The 27854-nt window shown below is 39.8% G+C and overlaps 1 protein-coding gene across 4 annotated transcripts in view; it reads right to left on the reverse strand.

The window, feature by feature from the left end:
* Nucleotides 1-27854, reverse strand: part of IGF2BP2 (insulin like growth factor 2 mRNA binding protein 2) — a 146796-nt gene that overhangs the window by 110102 nt on the left and 8840 nt on the right. For 2 of the 4 annotated variants that reach the window (XM_070242669.1, XM_070242668.1), the window contains exon 3: nucleotides 10072-10251. The exons of the other annotated variants lie outside the window; for them this stretch is intronic. In XM_070242669.1, the coding sequence (XP_070098770.1) occupies nucleotides 10072-10073 (2 nt within the window). In that variant the 5' untranslated portion in view covers nucleotides 10074-10251. The remainder of the gene's footprint in view (nucleotides 1-10071; nucleotides 10252-27854) is intronic. 4 annotated transcript variants of the gene reach the window in all.

The following is a 27854-nucleotide window of genomic DNA, read 5'->3' on the forward strand; positions in this document are numbered from 1 at the left end:
CTGCAAACTCTCAGGAGAAATACTAGAATGCAAATAACAGATACACTTTTGGGATCTCATATCTAATTATCTGTTTTGAGTTTCTTTTCTTTTCCAATACCTTGCCTTGAACAACCCAAGAAGATGAGACTGAAAAAAATACTACTACCACCCCATTCGCATCATAAAGTAGAAAAAGGATGAACTGTAGCTATTCTGAGTTTTTAATAATGTCTGTTCTAATTTATATGGAAGAAACAATACAAAAGTAGACAGCTACCCATCTCCCAGCTTTAACAATTATCATAATCCATTAGAAAAATCCATGTGACAATATAAATAGTGTTGGGGGGTAGGGCGAAATCTAGTTGTCTGTCCTTAATAAAGGAAAGTGACAAGACACCCGGAAGCTTTTCATGTGAAATATTCTCAGTCTGACTTACAGGCTTTGTGAAGTTAACTGTTTTTTTAAAAAGTTTGGAACGAACAAGGTTAAAAGGTCACACTGGACCTTAGATATCAAGATAATACAACTGACTTCTTGATCCTCTTAAGCACTATGACTAGAGAGGAGCAACTCTGGACACACATGCATGCCTCTATTTATAGCAGCAAGCACCAAGTCTTATGGGAAAAGCTCCTAAACCATTTAAAAATCAAACTATTTTAAGCACCTCACAACTTTCTAAGAATTTTGTTTGTTTGTTTTAACATTGTTCCCAAAAGTTGGGTCATAAATTGTGTGTGTGTGTGGACACGCATGTGTGTGCGTGCTTGTTTTTGGGAAACGTGCAAAATGAGGTTAGTGGGTTTGAAGCATTAAAGGCTCCATGAAGAGCTCTAACCAAGGCTGCATTCGTGGGATAAGGTCCTGGGAGTTCACAGTATGACTAAGAAATGAATTAGCTGCCTTAAAAAAATTTTTTTAGAATTGGGAGGAAGATATATATTGCTTAAAAATATGAATCAAGTACAGCTCATTTCAAATATTAGGCATATTTCCCATAACCATTTGAAACATATATGTAATGACTCTGGGATCCTGCTAAATTTAAACCCTGACTCAGTAGAATAAGACAAGTCCTTCCCTCTTCTTTTGGGGAGGGAAGAGTAGAAGAGAATGCCCCAGCAGAAAGGACTCCTAAAAAGAGCCTCTATGTGCCAGGAACTTTTAAATGATGTAGAGAATTATTAAACTCTCCCCCTTTCTTTTGGATGAGTAAAAACCAGCTGAAGGGGCCAGCCCCATGGCATAGTGGTTACGTTCAGGGCACTCTGCCCTGGCAGCCCAGGGTTTGGGGGTTTGGATCCCGGGCGTGGTCCTACACAATTCATCAGCCATGCTCTGTTGGCAACCCAGATGCAATCAGAGGAAGATTGGCAATAGATGTCAGCTCAGGGCTAATCTTCCTCAGCAAAAAAAATCAAGAGAAAACAACCAGTTGAAGACATTTATAACCTACTTAGGATCACAGCTAATTTGCAACAGTGGTCTATTTGACTCTCAAATCTACCCCTTTCCCTCTCTAACACACTGACTCGTCTAGGCCAGCAGCACCCTATGTTTGCTTCAGAGAGTCTTGAAATAAGTTTTACTGACCATCTCTACTTGGAATTGATCTTTTGATCATGGCTTTCTCTAAAGTACTATGTTTTAAAAGTTCACATTCATTTATAAGGAAGTTATATTCCTGCCCACTAATTTTGAGAGAAGGCTTGAAAAGGGCATTCCATTACACCATGGCACTTAGAAGGTGGCCATCAAAAAAACAGTTATTGCTAGTAATTTTATTCCATCACCAGAAGCTCAGAATGTAAATTAATGGGCACAGCTACACTGGTCTTGTCTGAAAATAGCTGCGTAGCTGCGTGACTAACTGGGTCCATACAGTGACTAGAATAAGTCAAAGTACAAGACATGGGTTGCAGAACTTTTGAGGAGGGGAGCCACCATGAAGGTAGACCAGGATCCCACATTGAGGGCTGGGAGGCAGAAGTCACTAGCTTAGTAACCAAATAGTACCCACTTGAGATTTTTACCAAAAGTCTTGCTGCTGTGATTGTTTTAAGTCCCATCTTAAGGAACACATATGAAGTAGTAGTTATGCAGTAGGGATTAACCACCTGTCAGCTGTGGGCCTTGTGCTATCAAGTTACAGGCTTGATTCAATGAGTAGTTGTAATTAATTACATAATTTTTAGTTCAAGTTTAATTCCACTAAAATGTCATGGTAAGACTGGGCCATTTCTGAAGGTTTACAGATATAAGGATAAGCTTGAAGGTTATCATACATTTGATACAGATTTGAGACACATAAGATACTCGTAAACCAGGAGTGGAACCTCTTGCTCCCTGAACAGCAATAAAAGTAAATGCATCCCTCACATATATAGGTTTCTGAGCATTTGGACTCTCACTGAAAATACACTGATGCCTCTGCTCCGAGAAGGCCATGAATGGCCTATTCCACCCTGGCCCTCAGCAAGGAGAACGTGGTGGGCCCTGCCAGAGCTGCCTGGAGCTTTGCAGACGTGACGGACTTACACTGGTGGGGAGCCCCAGGGCCACTGTGATTGCCAGTCACCAAAAGGCGTTCTCATCCTTGAAGGCAGGAGAAAGGGTTCCCAGAGATTCCAACCCAGCAGTTGATTATAAACTCAGGGACATAAACCAGGGAGAGTCTAAGAGGGCTGTTGCTTTGTCACTCTAACCACAGGCCACTGCCTCTGTACCTGGTTCTTGTTTTTTATCACTTTACCGGAAAACACACCTCAGCTTCCAGGATTTGACTGACCAAAGTTTGTGTTCAACCAACAGGCCGGCTATGCTTCTCCATATACGACGTAAGTCTTCCCAGGGGTTCACAGCGGTGGGCTCAAGGAAAAGGATGAATGTAGCTCACTCTTGTGGAAAATCAATTCCATGTAAAGTTTTAAAATATTTTTAATATTTTTAAATGAAAGCAAACACGTGTACGGTGGAGTACATTTCTAGAAACATACAAATGTTAAGAAAAAATACAACAGGAGACAAGTTTTATGTTCACAGAAGTCACTTTGGTGGATATCTCCTGACTCCCCAGGGGAATTTTTGTAGCAATATTTGAGGAAGACCGGCCTGCTGGATCTCTAGGCAGTTCCCTCAGACCCCCAGGCTAGAATGGAAGATCCATCTCCCCAGACACCACTTCCAGCTCCCAGCCCAGCAGAAGGCATGAATCCTTGGCACTGCCTTTTCCAGTTCCCTCCACCACACTATGCTATATGTCAACAACGGAACAGGACACTACTGCATCAGCACTGGTTATGCCATGAAGACTTTCCCTGTGCAATGAATGCTGTTTGAACAATCACATGCTGTTTGTCCTCATCGAACCCAGCAAGAGTGGTGGAAAGACCAGCTGGCACTGGGGACCAAAGTGAGTCAGGGGAAGTGTTACCTGCAGGAATGGGTCTGTGAGTGAGAGCAAGCTGAGGCAAAGAACAACTGCTGGTAGAAAGAACTCCAGGGTACAACGAGGCATGCACAGAAATGTCAGCAGTACAGCCAGTACCAGAAACACATTTGCTAACCACCTGCCACGTAGGCACTGGGGATACAGGCACCTAAGACACAGTCCTTGCCTGTGAGGTGAGATCTGGAAGACCTAAGTTCCTGACACTTCAGTGACCTGCTGTCAAAATCTGCATATTCTAAATCACATGTTGTTTTCAGGTAAAATAATGATATAACTTGTGTTTTCTTCCCAATTTAGAGTTGACATGACTGTGAGGAGCCTTCCATGGAGCTTTAGGGTTAAAGGTCTTTACACCCCAACACCCCCAACTCATTTTATGGTGTCAATAACAAACGGATGAAAAAATAAGAATAAATAAGAACTCTAGTCTAATAAGTAAGAAGCATCTGTCTATCAGAGAGAGTACTCATTTGACAAACTTTTTAAAGGTTAAAAAGAAGTTTTTAGGGGCCAGCCTGGTGGCACAGTGGTTAAGTTCGTGTGCTCCACTTCGGCGGCCCAGGGTTTACCGGTTCGGTGGACCTACACACTGCTCATCAAGCCATGATGTGGCAGCATTCCACACAGAAGAACTAGAACGACTTACAACTAGGATATACAACTATGCACTGGGGCTTTGGGGAGGGAAAAAAAATAGCAAGATTGGCAACAGATGTTAGCTCAGGGCCAATCTTCCTCACCAAAAAGAAAAAATAAAGAATTTTTAAAAATTTTCAGTGCATAGAGTTTGCTGTGAAAGCAATTTCTAGACTGAATGGGTCATTGAACTAGATCAGGGGTTTCATTTATTCAACTATGCTGTAACAAATTTAATGAAGAACACGTTGTAGATCCTCTGCTAAACGATAGCATATTCAGTGGCTAATAAAACATGGATCCTGGGGCTGGCCCTGTGGCTGAGTGGTTAAGTTCACGCGCTCCGCTGCAGGTGGCCCAGTGTTTCGTTGGTTCGAGTCCTGGGTGCGGACATGGCACTGCTTATCGAGCCACGCTGGGGCGGCGTCCCACATGCCACAACTAGAAGGACCCACAACGAAGAATATACAACTATGTACCGGGGGGCTTTGGGGAGAAAAAGGAAAAAATAAAATCTTTAAAAAAAAAAAAAGAACAAAAAACATGGGTCCTGCCTTCCAGAATTCAGTCTTGAGCAGTGTTTCTCAAACTTTTTTCATTATTGCTCCTCTAACGAGCCTAACTAGACCTTTGTTGTAAACACTCCTCCCCTCCCAAGAAATTTTAATACCAGAGATATACTATATATCTGTTTATATACTGTGGCCCTTTGGAAGGCTGCGAATCACTGTAATATCTAAGATTTCTCACCCTCCAAGAACCAATTTCACCCCCTTAGGGGCAACACGGCCCTGTTGAGAATTCATAAGATATGTGGAACAGTACACACACATATGCACACGTTAAATTCTTAAAGGACCCCATGATTCCCTGATCTGGCAAAAAATATATTAGACCCAAGCCTAGAATAGGGGTCAGAAAACTTGTTCTGTAAAGGACCAGATAGTAAAAATTTTAGGTTTTGTGGGCTACATACTGTCTCTGTGGTATATTCTTCATTTTGTTTTGTTTGTTTTTATAACCCCTTAGAAATATAAAAACCTTTCTTAGTTCAAGGACTCTACCAAAACAGGCTACAGGCCAAATTTGGCCTGTGGGCTAGAGTTTGCTGACTCCTGATCTAGAGGGATAATAGCTAACATTTTTTGAGATCTTACCATTTATAAAAAAGTAACTGTTTGTAGAATGGTGGTTGCCACAGGCTGGGTGGAGAGGGGAATGGGGAGTTATTGTTTAATGGGTATAGAGTTTCAGTTTTGCAACATGAAAAGAGTTCTGGAGATGGATGGTGGCGACGGTTGCATAATTATATGAATGTACCTAATACCACTGAAAAGTACATTTAAAAATGGTTAAGATGGTAAATTTTATATTTTACCACAATAAAAAAATTGTTATTAAAAAAAGTAAGTTTCACTTTCATTTAATACTCACCCAAAAACCATATAAAGAAGATATCTTCATTTTATAGCTGAAGAATGTGAAGCTAAAAAGAGCTTTGACAACTTGCCCAAGTTAGAAAGCTAGCAAGTAGGTTGCTGAGATTTGAATCCCGGTCTGTCAGTTTAAAAGATTGAGCTCTTTGTCATTCTTACCACACCAAGAACTCCTTTTATTTATTTTCTCCAACAGATGCCATATTTCAAAAGATTTTATCTGCTAAATAAACATCACTTACTAATAGTTTGTTTTGCTTCTCAAGCAATTATACAAAGATACATACTGACAATCAGAACTTCAGATCCATTCATGGGTCAGCCCATTCTTAAAAGAAAGCTCTAAACTGATAGGATTTCAGCCAAAAATTAAAGAAATTTGACATTCTAGTTAGCCTGTCAAGATCTTTTAGGTAAATGTAAGGTGCATGAGGACAAGGACCTTCCTTACCTGTCTGTTTCACCCACGATCCTCAGTTTCTAGAACAGGGCTCAATATTTAGAAACGCAAAAAAAAAAAAGCTCACCTTGCTTTACCTCTGGGTCCTTCGTATTTAGGAGACAGCATATTATATGTGAAACTTTTGAAAGCAGATGGAATCTTGGATCTCTTTGATCTCTCAAGTTTTATAATTCTGACTCAACATACTTATTCCAGTGGTATTCAGTCACTCAGTCAACCAGAATTCTCCGGAACACACTACAGCAGTGGGTGCTGGTCTGTGTACTTGTGAAAACACAGAGTGAAATGGAAGACGAGCCTAAAGTTTAGCTGGGTATAAAGTCCATAAACTGACAAAAACAACAATAAGACTTTAAAAGGATTAGAGAAAGAATCTTAACTAATTGTTTGAACTGGCTCCCATATGGACTAAAAAAGCAAAAAACGGCTGTGGCTGCTTGCTTATAACAATTCCCTCAGGGCAAGGTCTGTGTGACTTCCCCGGGCACAAGACAGTCGAGCCTATCATATACCTCATCTCCTTGGCTGTATGAACTGTCACGAGCACATGACACAGGCCAGGCCAATTAGAATTCTTCCCTGGGATTTTTCAAACCTAAGCTGAGGAGGAGAGGATTCTGCTTTCTCCCCGATAACAGGCTGCAAAAACATCTATAGTTTGGCACCTTCCATGTAGAGGAACCTTACCTGCCGTTGAGAAAAATGAAGCCAACACTAAAACACAGAGCCAAAAGTGGAGAGAGAGACTGGAGGAGCCCAACAGACATAAACAGCTGCGTTCAAGTCCTGGTTCTGAATATCCTTAAAACCAACTTCATCCAGCTTATCCTGCAGCTTGGTTAAGTAAAAAAAAAAAAAAAGAAAGAAAGAAAAAGTCCCCCCTTTTGCTTAAGCTGGATGAAGTGAGTTTCTGTTACTTGCACCCAAGAATCTTAACACACGAGCTGAGGCGGCTGACCGACCTGGAAGGATAAAGTGCGTCATCCGGAGAAAGCAGGCTAAAGGTAACCAGCTCCTCAGCTCACCCTGGACCAGTTCCTCATCCTTCCTACACCTGGAGTTTTCCTCTGAGAAACTAGGTTAAACCTCTTTGCAACTAGCTATGCTCAAATCCCTTAAACAGGCAGACTTGACATAACGTACTGTTGAAGCATTTTTACTTTAGACAGAGGTGAGCCCCCCGCAAAATCCACAAATAAAATTATGTTTATCTTGAAAGCCCCTTCACATTTTACAGAGCGTCCAGAAACTAGTGTGAAGAAGAGACTGGGGCTTCAGGCTATACATAATAAAGAGCTTTAAGGGAACTCTTAAGAATGTAATCCCTTCAAATAGCTCTGTAAATTATACTAATCTGTGGAAAGAAATCTTGCATCACAAAGAGAATATCAAGAAAAAATTTCACTTTTTCCCAACCCAGCCACCAGCCCAATCACTCTTTATCTTGCTGGTTTTGTATTATCATTTTCTTACCTTTCCTTCTTATGATTTTAATTAGATTTTTTCCCCCATATGAAACTCGATGAAGCTATTCACCATTAAATCTGCTCAATTTCACCTAAGATTGGGGAACTATGAATAGAAACAATATGCAACTAAATTAGTCACAAAGCATAAGGAAAAATGATAGTTTGCCTTAACAGAAACTCAGAAAATTAATAATTTACTAACAGAATAGTTGGGAAAGGTTATTTTTGTATTATCTCCAATTACTATTTTAAGACTCTACTTAAAAAGAAGGTAAATAAGGATTACTCTCTAATCAAAGACTATGTAAAAGCAAACTGCCCACATCATGTTTTTTATTAATTTATTTTTAAGGACAATTCTGAATAATTGTTAAAAGTCACCTTTTCATCATTGATATTTAAGATAAGAAAAGAGATTCTGCCACCAGACACATAGACTAATTCAAAGTCAGTCTAAACATTTCTAAAATAGCAGTTTCTAGAGAACAGTCCCACCCCAGACCCAGTGAGCGCCCTCCTGAGGATGGTCCTTTTTTCCCCACTACAAACTCTAAGAGAGCAGGCAATGGAACTGAACTGTTCCACTGCTATGGTTTTAGCACCTGGTACCGCCTGGCACACCACAGGTCATCAATAAATGGTGAATAAGTAAATAAAGGGGTCAATAAATAAATCCAACTGCACGTCCTACTTCCAGGACTGAGGAGGAGTTCAACTTAGGAAAGTTCTTGAGAAACTGACATGGATGAAAACAGAGAATGTAAAAGTTTCTCTCCCTTAAATTCAATCTAATTCAGCAAGGATCTGGGGACACGTCCTCTATGCCAGACACTGGACTAGTAGCTGCTGAAGCACAGATAAAGATAAGAGAGTCCCTACCCCGCCAGGTACATATCAGGGTGAGCTGACATCTGAACGCCCAACTTCCACAGGACCTATCTGCTCACCAGGAGGTTCATCTTTAGTAGGACTGTAAAAGTGGGAAAAAGTGAGAGAAGACTATGGAAAACTTAATAAAATGGTGATTTTTAAAATGCACTTAAGTATCCTACTGAGCCATTAAAAGCTTACAGTATCATATAACCTATTACTCCCATAACATCATTTCTATAGAAAAATCCATTCTAACAGAAATGTTATAGGTCCAGGAACAAGCCCCCACGTTCCTAATTCCTCTTCTCTCCTCCCTTCAGAGCTTTGCCCAGGCAGAGGAGAAGGGAAAGAAAAGGAATAAAGGGCAGCTTTGACGATGGAGGCTCTCCTACGATGGGAAAATATGAGAAGGAAAGATGGGGGAAGGTGTGATATTCTTTTTTTTTTTTTTTGAGGAAGATGAGCCCTGAGCTAACATCTGCTGCCAATCCTCCTCTTTTTGCTGAGGAAGACTGGCCCTGAGCTAACATCCATGCCCACCTTCCTCTGCTTCATATGTGGGATGCCTACCACAGCATGGCTTGCCAAGCGGTGCCATGTCCACACCTGGAATCTGAACCGGCAAATCCCGGGCCGCCAAATCGGAACGTGCACACCTAACTGCCATGCCACCGGGCCAGCCCCAGTGTGATATTCTTATATATGATATAGATCATTCAAGTATTTGAAGATGAGAGTGGCTGCACCTTTAATTTTGAACCTTATTAAACCCATATGCACCTTCTCATACTAAATCCCACTTTACTAAAGATATTACTATTACTGCCATCTGCTTGAACACGTGATCGTAGACAAATCCCTCATCAATTATAGCAAATCCTGTTAAAAAGCATATCATTACTTTATTGGTTTCAGATACCATCAAATAATGACCCTTCCAAACACAGCAGATATAGAGAATAAAAGCATAATTTTGGAATTGAGTATCTGCCTTTCTCCCCAATATCAAAAGTAAAAAAAGAGACTGCATATGTATTCATTTAGCATAGATGCTATCTAAGATATAAACAACGATTCTCTAAAAACTGCAAGGTCTTTCATCTACCCATCCATTCATCCATGGAATACCAATTATGTGTCAGATATCACATTAGCCTTAGGAAAAAACATGGGGAGCAGGGGCGACACACAAAGGGGACACACCCTCAACTAGTAATAGCAAATAATATTCTTTCTATTTCTTATCTTGACTTATTAAATTAGCCTAACTGAATGACTAATGAGTGGACTAGGAAGAGAAGATAAACTCCAAGTCCTATCCCATAATAAATTAGAGTAGAAGTTAAAAATAGATTGAGTAAGAGCCACTATTACTTAGAAATACACAGGTGCAAACAAAACGAGGAGAGTATCTGGTCACACACAAAGCATTCCTAAAAGACACCATAAATAGACCTACGAAGAACTAGTAGCATTAGCCTCCCAGGATAGTTTCTAAACCATCTAAGACCCTCTCCTAAGCAGCCCACAGCTCTTCCTCCTCTATGCTGGCTAGAATATTCTATTGTCCTGACACACAAGGGCACAGAGGAACTGTTCGACTCTTTGGTCATGGTCATCACAAACATGGCTCAAGAGCTACACAACTGTTCACCTCTCAGCATTACAAGGGGAAAAATTACAAACTAGTGATCCCAGTACTGTTTCTTAAATTGGAGAGGATAATTCAGTTCTAAATTCTCAAATAGCATACTTACATGCCTTCCTACATTAAGTGTAGTATAGCAGAAAGACTTCAGGCTTTGCAATCAGAGAGACGTAAATTCGGATCTAAGGTTTGTTGCCTTTCTTGCTGGCGGTCTTGGGAGAGTGGCAATTTCCCTGAACCTCAGTCTCCTCTTCTGAGGAATGAAGTTGCCACCACTTGCCTCACAGGGCTGTTGAGAGACGGGTGATAATCCATATAAAGCAACTAGCCCAGTCAATGGCCTCTATTTATTATGCCAGGCTATCTATACCTCCTCTTACCCAACATATCCACATGCTGCTCATACCTGGCACTCAAGGGTGTGTTGAAGATAAGCTTTAGTCTGTCAATCAGTGGGCATGCTTAATAAAAGTGAACATGAGCCTCCATGAAACCTAAGGGGAAGGATTAACTTGGTACCAAATTATAAGTTCCAAAACCAAAAAGAAACTACTTTTATATAATAGACACACTAGCCCAGATGAGAGAGAACCTTTTCCATGGATTATTGAAAATAAAAACAACTTGGGAGGAACAGTCCCATCCTTGAGGCACATGAGAAAGCAAGTGATTTCTGATGCCACAATCACTCACTCAGGTGCTATGAGAAACAGCCCGTCTCTGGGCCTGGTGTCAAAGCAGGAATGGGACCCTAAAATATAACTCTAGAATCTGACAGCTCAGCGGAGTTCTGGTCCTGCCTAGAGAGCAGAGAGGCAAGATGGACAGACTAAAATGCTTACTCTATTTTCACACATGCTCCAGACAAGCGTTAATCAGAACAAGTTCTGGAGAATTCGTCTGCCCTCATACTGTAGGTGTGTCCCGCTCCTTATCTTCACACAGGCAGTTGTTCCTAAACGAGAATTTCTTTGCTAAGGACTTGTCGACTCACAGAATTCTAGAGCAGGCAAGAAGGTTGAAGATGAACCAGTTGACATTCTCACTTTACTGAAGAGAAAACTAATGGCCCGAGGGGCGGGCCACAAAGCTGAGTAATGACAGAACCAGAACTAGATCCCAGGCTAGTGTTCTTCCCAGCAGACTTCACAGTCTCATTCAAGTACCAGTGAACAGACAAGTTCTCTTCCTATTAGTGTTTTTTTGGAAGTCTTGAGTTTATTTGGAGGTCACTTCTTTTTCTCCTCAACATTTTTTATTATGGTAACATATACATAGCATAAACTCTACCATTTTAACCATTTTTAGTACACAGTTCAGTATTATTACGTATAGTCATACTGTCATGCATCCACCACCACCAGCCATCTCCAGAACTTTTCATCCTCCCAAACCGAAACTCTGTACCTATTAAAAAATATCTCCTCAGCCCCTAGCAACCACCATTCTATTCTCTGTCTCTATGAATCTGACTACTCTAGGTACCTCATATAAGTAGAATCATACAGTATTTGTCTTTTTTTGACTGGCTTATTTCACTTAGCATATTGTCTTCAAGGTTCATCCATGTTGTAGCACGTTTCTGAATTTCCTTCCTTTTTAAGGTTGAATAATATTCCATTGTAAGGAGATACCACATTTTGTTTATCCATTCATCTGTTGATGTACACCTGAGTTGCTTCCACCTTTTAACTACTGTGAATAATGTTGCCATGAACACAGTTGTACAATACCTGTTCCAGTCCCTGCCTTCAATTATGTTGGGTATATATACCCAGGATTGAAATTGCTAGATCATATGCTCTATCAGTGCTATTATGAAATGTATCCAAAGGAGACAAAGAAGAGACCAAATCATCTTGGCTAGTGAATTCTTTAAGAAAATGAAAAATACTGAACGTTTTGTTCCTGAACTTAATCTTTACTTAAAAACAACAATTTTTATGAGAAATCTTCTAGAGGTTGTATGAGGTAGAGGAAAAAGCACAGCAATGACAGCGAGGAGGAGGATTTTGTATTAATGTCCACCATAACATGGGACACGCTTTTTGACCTCTCTGAGGTCACAGGGAGGAGAAAGTGGTCCAGATAATCTCTGAAGTCTATGGATTCTGTGGGTTCTATGAATCTATGGAAAAACTTACTTAGAGGATTACACTTTTTATTTTCCTTTACTTCTGCTCAAATTACCAAGCATATTAGAGCTTAAAGAACTGTTTCTAGTTAAAGAACTTAGTGTATTCTTGAGACAAGAGTTCCAGGGACAATGAGAAGAATTCCTGAGCTAGAAAAAAAATCACTGAGACTAATTTAATATAATAGGCAATAATTTTCTCTAGTAGTACATTTATTTGATAATTGCCTTCTAGAGTGTCGTACCTGTATAATCTGAGTCACTGCGAACTTGGTTATTTTATAGTAGTTGATATAAAACTATCATATGCACACCCAGCTTAGTGTCAACAGTGCATACCTGCCAAGAAAAGTTTGCTACAAGAGTTTGGTCCAAACAACACTTCAGTTACTGAGCAACATGCCGTCACCAAGATCCCTAACTGACGATGCACTCTGAGTCAAAATGCAGACCTAGCTACAGGTAAGACACCAACAACACACTCCAAACCCCAGCCATTCCTGGGTCTTTCCTAACGACCCAGACTGTGGACATTACTCTCTTTCCCAGGAAGGATCTGCAGGGTGAGCAATACCTCCGACCCTGTTTCCCCCGGCTTCCCAGAACTCTATCTACTTGGCTATCCACCATGAAGCAGGCTTTCTACTCCAGGGACAAGAAAGGCAAGATACAGATAGAATACCTCATGTCTGTTTCACCAATCAATATTTCAACTAGTTTAAGTAACTTTTTTAGAAACCCTCCTATGCTGGGTACAATTATCTGTATTAACTTATTCAATCCTGTGAGTAATCCTGTGAGTTAGGTGCGTTCATGCTCACATTGTAGGAAAGGAGATGTCCTGTCAGGAGCCACAGGGGTGTCAGGAGCAATGCCAGGTTGGGCTGGGTCTTCTGGCCCCAAGTACAGGCTCCTTCTACCTCACCATTTGCCCATACTCTCACAAGCCTATGCCAACTTGGCCACTCCAAAGAGAACATCTGAAGTTCCTCTCTCAAAACATAGACCCTAATGATTTAACAATTAACTTATAGTTTTTCAGTTAAGTGGGAAGTGGACTGATCACACCATTTATTCTCTTACCTTTATTTCTACTGACAGGTAAAACTTTGAAGGAAGTAAGGCTAAGAAGACAAATCTTGGATCAGTTCTTTCATTAAAAAGTGCTTTTCAGGGACAGAAACATCCACATTATCACCACCTCCAACAATGGAAGACATGACTGTGTCCCAGTGTTTTCATCCACTTCCAGGCGTACTCCTGAGAAGACTACTGGAGGAAAGGCATCCAATTCAAGACTTCCTTGGAAATTTTTAGAAAGTTAGGCTATCCAGATCTTCCCTTTCCAAATTCTAAGCATGCAAACAGTGTTAACATTTATTACATATGAGATTCAGAAAATTGTGTTTCCTATGACCTCACACATCTTTCTGCAGGACCTAGACGACTGGGGGAGATATTAGGTTGTGTACTACATTTATGCTGATTTTATTGGACTTGGAACAGAATGTATTATTTTAAATGACTCCAGAGGTTTATAATTATTGTATCGTTGATTTTATGACATGTTATTGGTCTCATCTATGATTTATTCAATGCCAAGGCCTTGATCAGGAAGTTAACACCCAAATATGACATTGTTCCTATGGGAAAATATCACTGGCTTTAAAACATCTGCTTTCGTGGGAGTTTTTATTAATGCAATACCATGAAAAGTTTTGACTACCTGCTTAATAAAACCCTGATTAAGCAAAACATAACTGTAAGTTTTTCTTTATCCAACTTTTAGGAGAAAGAAGCATTATTTTGGATTTATTTTTTTAAGCAAGCTGCAGAGGATAGAGAGGAGTAAGTCCCAAATTTCTGTTCGACTCCATACATCAGTGGTTCTCAACTCTGGCTGCACACTGGTATCACATGGGGGCACTGAAAAAAATAGCTGTGCTAGGTCCCACCCCAGACCAACCGAATCAGAAGTTCTGGAGTTTGGCTCAGGTACTGTATTTTTTTTTTTTTAAAGCTCCCCAATAATTATAACATACATCCAGGGCTCAGAATGGTTGCCCTATACCAGAGGCTCTTAAACTTGACAATGCATCCGAATCACCTAAAGGCCTTGTTAAAACACAGACTGTTGGACCCCACCTGGGAATTTCTGATTCAGTAGGTCTGGGTTGGGATGGAAATCTCCATTTCTAACTAGTTGCCAGATGATGCTGATGTTCCCGGGGCCACATTGAGAATCACTGTGCTATACTTTCTCTAGTTGAACAATATTAATAGTTATTCTAAATTAATATTATAAAAATATTTTATATTTTTATAAATAGATACCACTCAATAAGGAGTGGTCTAAGATTTTAGTAAGGCTCTCAACAGTGTGGGTCAACGAGAATGATTTCCTGCTTAACCATCAATTAAAACAGGTAACTTAGTTTTATCAGAATGCACCATTCCCTGAGAATTTTAGTTACTAAAGTTAAACCACTGTAAAATCTGACACGATCCAATTTGACCATTCGTAAGCACCTCCCATGTGATGGCTGGGCACACACCACGAGTAAGTCATTCCTTTCCTCCCAGAGCAGTCAACAGGCTATCGGGCAGGACTGCCCTGCACACAAGTAACTACAGAGTCAGATGGTGACAGCTGAGCCCCTTGAGAGGGAGCGTTCCGGAAGAACCTGGGGGAGTTTCACACAGGACTGGGCCTTTTAGATGGATCTTCAAGAGGGCCACCCAGCTGCCATTTTCCCACTGTCCACAACAAACTTTTCCCCACCCGCGCAGCATTCTCTGCCCCACGAGGGTGCATCTGGACCTTGTCCCCAGGCATTACAGGAATGATCAGGAACTAGAGGTTAATTTTACTTCCAAACCGAAGGCAGGTTTCGTGGTTTATCTACCTTTGTACTTTTTACAACAATTAGCCCAACGCCTCACACACAGGCGCTGCTGGATACCTGAGAGTAGGTAATGAAAAAATCTAATCTGGAAGGTAAACCTAATGCACCCCAGGGCTGCACACACGTAGAGAGGGGAGGTCAGGTTCAGACTGCCGGTCTTCTGCTAAGTAGCATCCCCATTCCAGGCTTAACACACCACAGGCATTTAGTGTTCCTGACTAACCAGAAATATGGTAACACATTAAGCTGGTGTAGATTTAGAAAGAAGAGGAGGAGAAGACTCCTAAGAGCCTAGCTCATTAATGTAGGGACTGAGGGCTGGCTTCTTCTGTGCCTTACGCTCTGTGGCCTGTGCCCTATGCCTTGTACCCTACTCTGGCTAAACACGTAGTAGGTACTCAAGTAATGCTCTTCTAAGTTGAAATAACTTGAATTCCTTACTGAGTCTCAAAACCACTTTTAAAATTATTCAGACATTATTTGACATTCAGCAACTGATTTGGCCAAGGTAACTGAGAGCTGGCAGGCACTAGTTTCAAAACCCAAATGCTGGGACTAGCCTCGTGGCGCAGCGGTTAAGTGCGCACATTCCACTTCGCGGCCTGGGGTTCGCCAGTTCAGATCCCAGGTGCGGACATAGCACCGCTTGGCACGCCATGCTGTGGTAGGCGTCCCACATATAAAGTAGAGGAAGATGGGCATGGATGTGAGCTCAGGGCCAGTCTTCCTCAGCAAAAAGAGGAGGATTGGCAGTAGTTAGCTCTAGGGCTAATCTTCCTCAAAAAAAAAAAAAATTAAAAAAAGAAAAAAAACCCCAAATGCAACATCACCACCTAGGCATAGAATCCCTCTTATACACCCATCAACCAGACTGAAGCACTATCAATGAAGGGTAGATCTCTAAAAACCGCTGACAGAGAAGACATCCAGAAGTAAAAGCTTTGCCCAAGATGAGAACACTCACAAACACTTTTTTGCTGTGAGAAGAACTAAAATAAATGTAGACATTAAACGCTGAAAGGACCCCCTGGAGTGCCAGTGTAGGAGGGGTTAGCAGACTGCAGGCTGTGTACCTCCCACTAGAGCACAGCTCGTAGGTAGCCTCTTCTGCTTAAGAGCTGGATACTGGAGGTTATCATCGTATTTCTGATAAAGTAGCTTGTAGGCGCCATCTTAGAAGTTACCCACAATACTTCTTTTAAACTAAAGTGTAGGGGCTGGCCTCGTGGTCCAGTGGTTAAGTTTGCATGCCCTACTTTGAAGGTTGGGGATTCACCAGATTGGATCCTGGGTGTGGACCAACACACTGCTCATCAAGCCATGCTGTGGCAGCATCCCACATAGAAGAATCAGAATGACTTACAACTAGGATATACAACTATGTACTGGGGCTTTGGGGAGGAAAACAAAAACAAAATCAAACTAAAGAGTACTTAAATTTTACCTTTAAAGGGTAGTACAGAATCAAATGTCAAATGATCAAACATTAAAGCAGCCCCCATGACCCTGTGGCCGAATGGTTGAGTTTGCACCACTCTGCTTTGGTGACCCAGGGTTTCACCGGTTTGGATCCTGGGCACGGACCTAGCACTGTTCATCAAGCCCTGCTGAGGTGGCGTCCCACACGCCCCAACTAGAAGGACCCACAACTAAAACATAGAACTATCTACTGGAGGGCTTTGGGGAGAAGGAGGAAAAATAAAAAATAAAAAATAAACAGCCCCCAAATTAAAGTACTATTGGGGAGCTGGCCCCATGGCCGAGTGATTAAGTTCACGTGCTCCGCTTTGGCAGCCTAGGGTTTCACTGGTTCGGATCCTGGGCATGGATGTGGCACCACTCATCAGGCCATGCTGAGGCAGCATCCCACATGCCACAACTAGAAGGATCCACAACTGAAAATACACAACTATGTACCAGGGGTCTTTGGGGAGAAAAAGGAAAACTGAAAAATAAAATCCTTAAAGTACTATTGGTTATTAGATTCTTCTTGATGAATATTCCCAAACAAAAGTACTGAAAAAAGACATATTTCCCTTTTATTAAGCTGTGATTATTCTAATCAAAATTGCCTTCATTTTCTGTCAAGTAATACTGGATTGTCATGATTTAAATTGAACTCTCTCTCTTGAACGGACATATTTTTAACCACTTCCTGTCATATGAAAATTAGAAAGGCATTATCCTAAAATCTTCCGGAATAGGAAGGTATCTAGTTATTAACTACTTGCATCTCAAGGGCATTGAAAAGCCAAAAAGAATCAAGATTATAGTTCACTGAATAGAGAAATATCATTAATTCTAACTGTAACAGGACAGAACTGAAATTTACCTTTTCTTCATAAAGGGGGGAAAGGGTGCTTATTCAACAAAGGAATAAATACAAATAAGATCTCAAGAGGGAAATTTAAACTACTCAAGAGAATAAGTTATTTAAACACATTTCAGAAGTATTTATATATAACTGATATGATGAATACAATCATTTTTCCTATTCAATAAGAAGGTCCAGCAGCACTGCTCTTCAGCAACATTTTGTTAGTTTACTCAGGTTACAATACTTAATTGTAATCTAAATCTTTTAAAAATCTACCCATTCAGATAGTCTACATATTATCACTGATACTCCCATAACCCCAACTAGTCTGAATCAGTCAGGCCTCAGTGTATTTAATTCTAACTATAACCGTAGGTCAAGAATTGAACAGTGTCAACTAAATTCAGAGAAATTGATATTGCTTGTGTTTTCAGAGGAGCATCCGAAGCCTTTGATGATGGAAAATGCCCAACCACATACACTCTACATTATAAGGCTCCTAGGCTGTTGGACACAACAGTGAATGTCTGAGGTTCAAACATCAATTACACTAGCCTAGAAGCACTTCTGAAAATCTAGGAGAACAGTATGTTTCCAAAGGCTATCCAACCACACACGGAGGGACGCTCAGAGGAATAGCTGTCCTAACTCTGTGGACAGCTCCTGTGATGAGGTGTTTTGTAGACAGATACACTTGTGTGGCTCTGTGAGGAGGCCTGGGAAATGGACTCTGTCAGGTTACCAAGTAGGAAATGTTCTCTTCTACCCCAAATCCTGCATTTCTTTTCTTCTTATTTTTTTTGAGGAAGATCAGCCCTGAGATAACATGCATGCCCGTCTTCCTCTATTTAAATGTGGGATGCCTGCCACAGCATGGCTCAATAAGTGATACATAGGTCCGTGCCTGGGATCTGAACCAGAGAACCACGGGCCGCAGAAGCAGAGAGCATGAACTTTAACTGCTGCGCCACGAGGCTGGCCCCCAAAATGCTGCATTTCTTGACGTGAAAAACAAATCAGTTGGAGGAGCAAACTGAGGAGGAATAACTGAGATTATCTGAGACTAAGCAGGTCAGCTGAGGTGGTTCAGGCCACCAGATGACTTCTGATTTTCCCTGTTATCTTTCCCCCAGGCTGGGATTATAAGAAGAAGAAGAAGTCACTGAGGAAGAATGAGAAAAAATACATTTCTTTGGGTGCATATCTAGAGGCAGTCAAAATATTTTTAAAAAACTACAATAATAAATAAGGTGTAGTTAATTATCACATTGGTCTTTTGAGCTCACAGAATTCCTTATTCATGCTCACCTTTAACTTCCTAACTCTTGAAGATAAAAATGTGAAATAAATCTTAAACTCAGTCTGTTCACTGAAGCCAGTTGAGGAGTTCTCTCTAAAGAAAAAAGAATTCTTTAATATAATCATTTGATTGTTTTGTGGAAAAAAACATCGCATCAAGATTTTTAACTATGGAGAGGTCAACAATTCACTCAAAGAATACAAAAACGGAGAGACGCAGGTGAAGGATAACTCAGGATATACTCTGGCTGACTAGAACATAGAAACTACATAGAAAAGTTAATTTTATATTTACCCCTAGTGTTTTGCTAAACATCTATCTTTCCTAAAGAGCAGGCACTCCTAACAAACTCTAACATTCTATAAGCCTCAGTCCATACGTGTTCAAAAGGAAACAACCAAAATAACTTCTCACTTCACTTAACTCTCATGTTTATCAGGACCTTTAAACAAAAGGCTAAATGGGTTATGGAAATACATAACGCAAGTAAAGTGAGCATGGAGATCCAACAGGAACTTAAAGACATGACCATTGAAATACGTATTTGACTGAAGTCAAAGTAATTTGGGACATTCCATACGCCAAGTTGATAGGTTTACCCGAGTTTGGCAAAATGCTCATACAGAATGAATCATTCAACACTGACATGGACATGTCTGACACCAAAAATAGTATAAAAACACTATCAAATTTCTTCAAGAAACAAATGTATAGTAAAGGTATGCACCAAAGACTTGAGGGCCTGAGGTTTTACATTTTTAGTGGGGGAGAGAATTGGCCTTGTCTGATATCAAAGTGGCCACTGCATTTTCCCTGAAAAAGATTTACTCAGATTTGGTATAGTAAATAGCATATTTCTTAGAAAACCAATGATTTTAAAGAAGAGTAAATATATTTTCCTCTTGTAGACCATGGCTAACCGCAGAATGGCACAATTCTGGAGAAATCAGACCTCACCCAGTTACAAAAATAGCAAAAAGGACTCTTGCTGCTGGCAGAAAAGTGACAAACATCTTTATTGACACTATAAGAACAATGTTTTAAACTCTCCAATTAGGCATAAAAAAAATCAGCTCTTTCAGATATGACTGAAAGGGAACAATTAAATTGTGTTTTATAAAAAGGAGAAGTAATTGACATCAATCTTCAGGGGAAAGAAAAGAAAGAAGTGAAAAAGAAAAAAAAAAAAAACTCATGTTGAATGCTAAATATGTGACCCTGTCTAAACACTCTGAATAACCTGGGCCTCAGTCCCTAATCTACGAAATAAGGACAGTAGTATCTGCCTCCCTCACTCTCCAAGGTGTTGTGAAAATTAAATAAGGATTATAAAAGGATTCATTAATCTGTAACTGTTATTATTGTTGTTTTAGAAGGAGTTCCAGTTTTACTCCAAAAGTGGCTAATTATGAATATTAATATAAGGGAATTATTCTTTTCAGTATAAGCTCTCAATCAACCAAGTCTCCCCTTGATTTGCTAACTTTTCCTGATGGATTTACTCAAGCCCTAGAAGACTCCCAATGATCCCCACCTCCTGGTATTCACCTTTTGAGTAATCCTTTCCCATTGAGAGCGGGTTGGACTAGCATCTCACGTCCAAAGAACAAAATAAGGCGGAAGCGATGATGTATAACTGGCAAAAGGCAGTGTGGTGTCATAGTCTCTTGGATTACTTACTCAGGGAAGCCTGTCATGCTGTGAACAGACCTATGGAGAAGCCCTATGTTGTGAGGAACTGAGACCTCCAGCCAATAGCCAGAGAGAAACTGAGGCCTGCCAACAACCATGTGAGTTAGCTTGGTAGGACATCTTCTAGACCCAGCTGAGCCTTCAGATGACTGCAGCCTAAGTTGGCAACTTGACTGCAATCTCATGAAAGACACTGAGCCACAACCACCCAGCTAAACTTTTAGATGCCATATTCCTGACCCTCAGAAAATGTGTGAGAGAATAAATGTTTGTTGTTTTCTTTTCTTTTTTTTTTTTGTGAGGAAGATTAGCCCTGAACTAACATCTGCTGCCAATTTTCTTCTTTTTGCTGAGGAAGACTGGCCCTGAGCTAACATCCATGCCCACCTTCCTCTCCTCCTTTATATGTGGGATGCCTACCACAGCATGGCTTGCAGAGTGGTGCCATGTCCGCACCCAGGATCGGAACCGGAGAACCCTGGGCCACCAAAGCGGAACGTGTGAACTTAACCAGGCTGGCGCCTGTTTGTTGTTTTAAATCGCTAAATTTTGGGGTGATTTGTATGCAGCAATGGATTACTAATACAGGGCATTTGACAGCATCTTGCTTTGCAAATACCATTTAATTTAAGATCACTTTCTTGGTTATGAATTATCTTATCCATTCGTAATTCCTGTCATTTTTACACTTGTTTTTTTCACAATAACTTTTGATGCTGTTTAAACTGATCATATTTGATTTACTATATAAAAACACACTTTAAGTTTGATTCTTATATCCACCTACTATCTTGCAATAAGAGGATAGCTGTTTTTGTTTTTTCAAGTAGGTTTTTCTTCTATGATTCCCAGTAGATTCTTAATGCAATTTGGGTTACAGAGAGAAATATCTACAGGAAAAATTGTATTTTCATGCAACCATACTGAATCTAATAATACTAAAATTAACCTATCCTTGCTTTATTTTTTTAAAAAAAAAAAAAACCGATTTGCAAAACTATTCTGGTGCCACCAAACCTGAATCTCTGCTTTCCAGTACTTGTTTTGCAGCCCTGTGCAACTGTTCTTTGCAGCTCACCTCATGTTTTAAGGAGCCTTCATACCTAAAATGCCCGTGATGGTTTTACTCCACTTAGGCCAAAGATTCAGTTGAAAGCTTGAAAAACTCGCTCACAAAAGAGCAAAATCTGTGAACTGCTATGTCCCCCACCCCACTTGAAAATAAAGGAGGAGGAAAACAGAAAAAGAGGGAAAGAAATAAAAGTAAATCATTAATGATATCTTATTACAGCTTTTTAAATTTAACTTTAATTTTAAATTTAGTTTTAACTAATTCATTCAAAAATATTTAACAAGCAGCTATTTCCACTATTTAAGGCATTCAAGATGCAACAGTGGAAATAAAAAGTAAGACAAAACCCAGATCTCATGGAACTTCAAATTTTTAAAGTTCAAAAGACCAGTCCAAAAAACAGAGTTGGCTATTTTTGTGGAACTGATGACCATTTAGATCCATCACAAATGAGGGAAGCCAAATGAAATCCTGAATTCCCAGACTCCTGTATGCCACTCTATTATGCCTTACCATACATGACTTGATAACTACCATTCTCCAAGACAAGTGCTTTACCTCACCATTACAGGGATTACTAATGAACTATTTCATTATGCACGTAAGCTACAGAACAAAGATACATTTTTAAAATGCTAATTCCAACTGTCAGAATAGTTTTGTTGTTTTGTTTTTTGTTTTTTGTTTTTTAAAAAAAGGTCCCTTAGGCAACTGGCAGTTTTCATTTAGTTTGGCCTTAATGAGTATTTACTGCACCCAGGGCCCAGAAGCAGAATCCATATGGCCTTCAATTTCCTCAACTTAAACACAAGAAAGTGCGATAGTAACCAAAACACTTTTCAAACATATTTAAAAGCACAATTTTTCACCACTGAATTTTCCTACCGAGTACACTCTATGCTTTTATAACTACCTGCCTTATATCGGATGTTGATTTACAGGCAGAACTCAAGTTCTTTATTGAAAAAGATGTTTGCTGGACATATGAGAATCATATTTTCTTAGGAAATGGTTTAAAACATTATCTATAGTTGGCCCAGTGTTTAATTGGAGAGGGTGTAATTCAGATTGATGTGGAAACACGTTTCTCCAATTATACGAGAATACAGGCTTATTTTTTTTCTCATGAACATGTATCATGAAATACTATATACACAAACTTATCAGATTGTCATATATTCGGCATATGTATGTTCTATATTTACAAAAGGATTTTAGATGGTTTAATAAAAGAGAAAGTAAGATCATTACATAAAGTTAAAACTATGGGGTACTTTATAATGGAGAAAACAATTATTCCACGAAACTAAAGATTGTTGTTGCAACTGAGATCTAATTTTAATTTTGAGCTTCCAAACAGCTATTGTCTTTAGATAAGAGACCTACCAGTTTATCCAGTTTATCAAAAGAAGGACTTTTCCTTCTTACTTATAGATAAGCCTTAAAGGGTGAGACATATCAAACATGTTGGAGAATGTCTTCAACAATATTTTATAGAAGATGCAGATTTTCACGTGGCAGACTGCAAAGTGGCTACCCACCGGCCGCATTCAACCCATGGCTATCTTCCTTGACCCTCACCGCATCTACAAAGATTTTTGCATTGTTAACAACATTTAACAGAAGAACTCTGACTTCTGGCTTCTCTTGAAAAATCAGATTTGGGAATACTGGCTCTACATTTCCACATGGCAGCAGTTGGCTGGAGCAGACTAATAGCTACCCCTCCTGGACTCCACAGAATCCCCCCTTGCCACCATTTATGTCATCTGCAGGCATGTGAGTGTGGACCCCTGCAAATATATGGTGGTCTCTTATAACAGTCTTACTACAAAAACTTGGGTGTATGATATAAAATCATCAGTCTTTGAAAACCAACCCACAGGAAGCTGGCATGATGGAGCACAGGGGTGTGGAGCAGAGCTGAGAAGGGAGCCTCTCTCTCTGGGCATCAGAACCACCCAGAAGGCTCTTGGAAACAATACAGAAGCCAAAGTCCCTCCAAGAGTCCTCGGCCATAGGTTAAGAAATCATTGAGAGAATAATATATATGTTTTGAAGTAATATCCTGTTTTGGAACAAGAATCATGTATGCAGGACGGATACTGAGGACATGTGTGTTAGAGAATAATGGCTCACGTCCTTTCTCATTTGTTGGGCATCCATTCTAACCAGTTGTAAATATTTTGAAGATCACCCCTGTGTTCACAGAACCCCAACATATACAACAACTAAAAGTAGGGATGCTCTGCTAGAAGAAGGGGTAGGAAGGCCAACCTGCCTGGACCGCCTGAAGCAAAAACTTGCTCTCAATGAACGAGTGGGGTTCCATGTCACCAGACCCATCACTCTTCAAAGTCAGTTGACTCTAATGGCTCTGCCAAGAGCTAGAGTGCAATCATTGGTCAAGGAGCTCCCTGGAAAGTTCCTGAAGGGCAAACATTCTGTGCTGTTGATTGTAGAAAAATCCATAGATTTAGTAGTTGGCATGCAGTTGGCAAAGCAAACATTTGTTACTAAAGCGAAAGTGACAGGAGACGGAAGGCCATTCCACAGGAAGTAGATTCAGAAGTAACAAAGACAAGAGCTAAACTTTCCTCAAGAAGAACTTTGGATCTGCTAGAATGCCTGATCAAAGAATGGACTCAAGGCCCAGAATTACATACTAGAGGAATGATACTTTCAAACTGTTTTTTAAAGCAGCAAACCCCTTTTCTAAACTGTACTCTAGATGGAACTTCAATATATGAAACAGCAATGAATGCAGCTGTCTTCTGATTGAGAGAGAGGTAAGAAGCCAGGATCCCCCATGTAGATATGTCCACCCCTTCTTCCCATAAACCTGGCATCTCCTCAGAATCGTAAGGCTCTGTGGAACACACTGTTAAAAGCACTGCCATGGGGAATAAAGTATAAGACTTTGGTCTAGAAATTTTTAAAGCAGGTATCAACACCTTGACCATAATCCTTATAAGTGAGCTAAAGCCACAAGTCATTTTCAATATCAAAACTATTGTTTTGAAACCATTATGGAAATAGGCACGTATAGCAAACCATTAACACAAAAATCAATGAACCAAAAAGCTAACTCTTCCCCAGCAAACCTCTTAACATGTATAAAAAATTATACTGGAATCAACCACCTGTTCCCAGTCTTTTATAAGACTTAAAACAAAATCTCCTTTTAATTTATCTGCTTCATAAACCTAAATCCCTGTCTTCATTTCAAATAATTGAGCCATCAGCACTTTTGTCATCTCAAAGTTTTTGTGAAGAAAAAAAATATATAAAATGAAAAAATAAAAAAATAAAAATATTAAGCAATTAAAAAATTTAAACAATATTAACCAACTAATATTTTGTCCTTTATTCCTTAAAAGGGAGACTAAATCCTATGTTTTAAAATATCTGAGCTTAAAACTTGGTTTCCAAAGATCCTTGATTTCATCATCTTTACCAGCAACACAACTCAGGGAGTTCTGAAAAGCTTAGTTTACAAATTCAGTGTCCATGATTTGAAGACATCAATATCAGTTTGAAGAGAAAGGGAAGAAGAGTACAGCTGGATCCCGGAGAAAGGCCAGATTATTTATGCATCCACAGATTTTTTCTAAAAATGGCTTTAAAAAAAATAGATTTTTTCCCTTTATAAAGAATAAATACAATTGCACTTCAGGGGGAAAAAAAGTAACCTAAACTTTCAGCACTGGGAAATTCCTTCCCAAATTTTCAACCACTCACGAAAGCCTATGACGCGTGACCCCCATAACCATTGAGGAGCGTGTGTCTGTTGCACATTCTGAGTAAGTGTATGCCACAGAACCCATACATTCCAACACATTGAGCAAGCGCACACACGTCTCCCTGTCTTTCCCCAACTCAGCCAACGAAGGGGCACTGGGCTGGAGGCAGGCCTGCACACCAGGCACCTTCCAGCCCTCCTTAGCCATCCCCACGGAAATGCAAAGGGGAAGGAAAGTAAGAGAGAGAGGTGAAGTGGCCAGTGCAGAGCCTCATAGAAAGAAATTCAAAACCTTTTGTGGGGCAGCCCAGCCACATACTCCTAGAGTTTTTAAATGTCAAAGAAAAGAACAAGTAGTGTGAGACTCCCAGTTGTGCTGTCACCAGCGGAGTCACTTACTGTCTTCTACATACTGTCAGTGAGTACCAGCCTTTCCCATGTGCTCTGGAATTAGAAAGAGAGAATGTACAAGCTACATGACATAGTTCAGTCACCTATGTTTCTATGGCTGCCTATATCCTTTCCTCTCTCCTTCCTTCCCTCCCTCCCGCCTCCTTTCCTCCCTTCCTCTTTTCTTTCTTTCTTAATAATTGAAAAGGCTAAACTGCACTTTTTTTCAGTGTTAAACTGTTTCATTATCTACTTCCAACTCTCTCAAATTAAGATGCACAAACACTTTACTCCAAAACCTTATCCACATGAGGATAGAGAAAATATCCATTTTTCCAAATATGCATTGTTAAAATCACAAAGATCATGGGTGACTAAAGTAACAGGTCTCCATGTAATACAAAAACAATGTAGCCTGTCCTCATACGAGCTTTTTTTAAATATCCTGTTTCAAGAATTGGTTTGAGGGTAACCTGTCCACAGAATCACCATTTGATTACATATTTTTCACTTTTTTTTATGAAGAGAAAGAATAAAGAGAATATATAACATGGTAATAAAAATGTCTTTTCTGATAATATTCTAAGCTCTATTAGAGGTTCTTGACTGAGAAAAGTCATTTTTTTTAAAGTCATAATAAATTTCATAAAATTATGTTCTCATCAAAAAAGCATCACCTCTCTATCTGGAATCGAAACTCTTGTATGTCTCATTTCACTGGTAATATAATTGTATCTTAAGCCTTATTTACTAAAAAAAAGTCACGAACGTCTAGTATGCTTAAGCATTGTGTCAAAAAGAACATACGAATCTTTCTACTCCCTGTGTTTTCACTGACATTTTCATGTGTCAAAAAGGTTTAAAACTTTCTGTTAATAAAATAAATCATTTTATAAGAAGTAATTTGCAAGAATCCCATATTTTCCTTCTCTAAACCATAGACATTTTTTTTACATACAGATAAAAATGAAAGGATGCCAAACTCTGGGCAACATTTTAGGTCCTAAACAAAAAAGCCTGAATTTTTTTCAGGATTTAAAAAAATATCTGGGCCAAAGGCATGAATACAGACCCTCCCCCAACACTACATCATATACGTTTTTTACACTTAACTTTCAACCACAATGATTTTTAAAAACATCTGTTTATCTTTATATAATTAAAAATGCCTCTACTCTAGGACTACTTCAAGAAAGTTTCTTCAAGTTATGACTAACACTTTTAGCTGTTTTTCAATTACACTAAATTAAAAATATACTAAACTTTAGTCTCTTCTCCTCAACATATCTGTTGCATACATTTAAATTATATCTCTCATTCTGAGTTAGGAAAAATATACAAAGTTACTCTATAACCTATGTACACAGGATCACAACTTCCTACCTTATTGTTAGGGTGCTGCTACTGTATTCAAATTAGACAGAAAGCAAGAGTAATAACAAGGCCACTGCTTCTTTGAAGCAGGTTTGATCAGGCGAAAGGAGTTGTTCTGGAGTCTGAAGCTCTACAGCCCTATCTGAGAAAGGAATGAAACACAGGCCCCTCCTGACTGTTTTAAGGGTAAAATCACATATGTAGGAGGCCTAGTCCAGTGCCTAGCACACCAGCTACTTGGTATTAGCTATCTTCCCTCTTTTTCCCCATCTTCCAAGTTAGAATTCCACAGAACATGCAATACTCCACTCTGGACTGTACTAAGTTAAAGAAATGAAATGCGTGGGAAGTTGGAAATAACCTTCTTTCACCTTTTTTTTCTTGATAATTCTTTCCTCCCTCCCACCACCACCATAAATCCGATGGTATACAAAAGTTAAAGTAAATGAGAGAACAAATGCAGGACAAGTTTACAATTAAGGGGACTTAGACTGCTTCACGTGCTTAGTTATTTAGTATATGTTTTTGAGTGATTATGTCATTAACGAAGAACTCTGAGAACTTTATGGATGCTATCCTATTAATACTCATTCCATCCCCACAGGAGAGGCCAGAGGCCATATTCTGTACAGAAAGTGAAGCAGAGAGAAACAACAAATCTGGGGAAAGACCTGGCAGCTACCAGGGAAACACTTAAACCAAAACACGGTCCTGGCCTCCAGCAATGGGTTGGCTGAAACCTGTGAAGAACCCACCCAAGTGATTCCTTGTACTAGACGTTCATTTACCACAGGGCACATCATTGACCAGGGCTACGTGCGTAATCTGTGCAGCTCAGATGTTTAAAGAAACGTCTTTCTTGGCAATGTCCTATTTCACAACACAAGGAATGAAACTACTGAAAAAAGCAATATAACAAGACAACAAAATCTAACCTGCTTAGTTAGGCATACCTGCCACTTCTG

This window comes from Equus caballus, chromosome 19 (assembly GCF_041296265.1).
Source record: "Equus caballus isolate H_3958 breed thoroughbred chromosome 19, TB-T2T, whole genome shotgun sequence".
In the NCBI taxonomy this organism is placed as follows: Eukaryota; Metazoa; Chordata; class Mammalia; order Perissodactyla; family Equidae; genus Equus; species Equus caballus.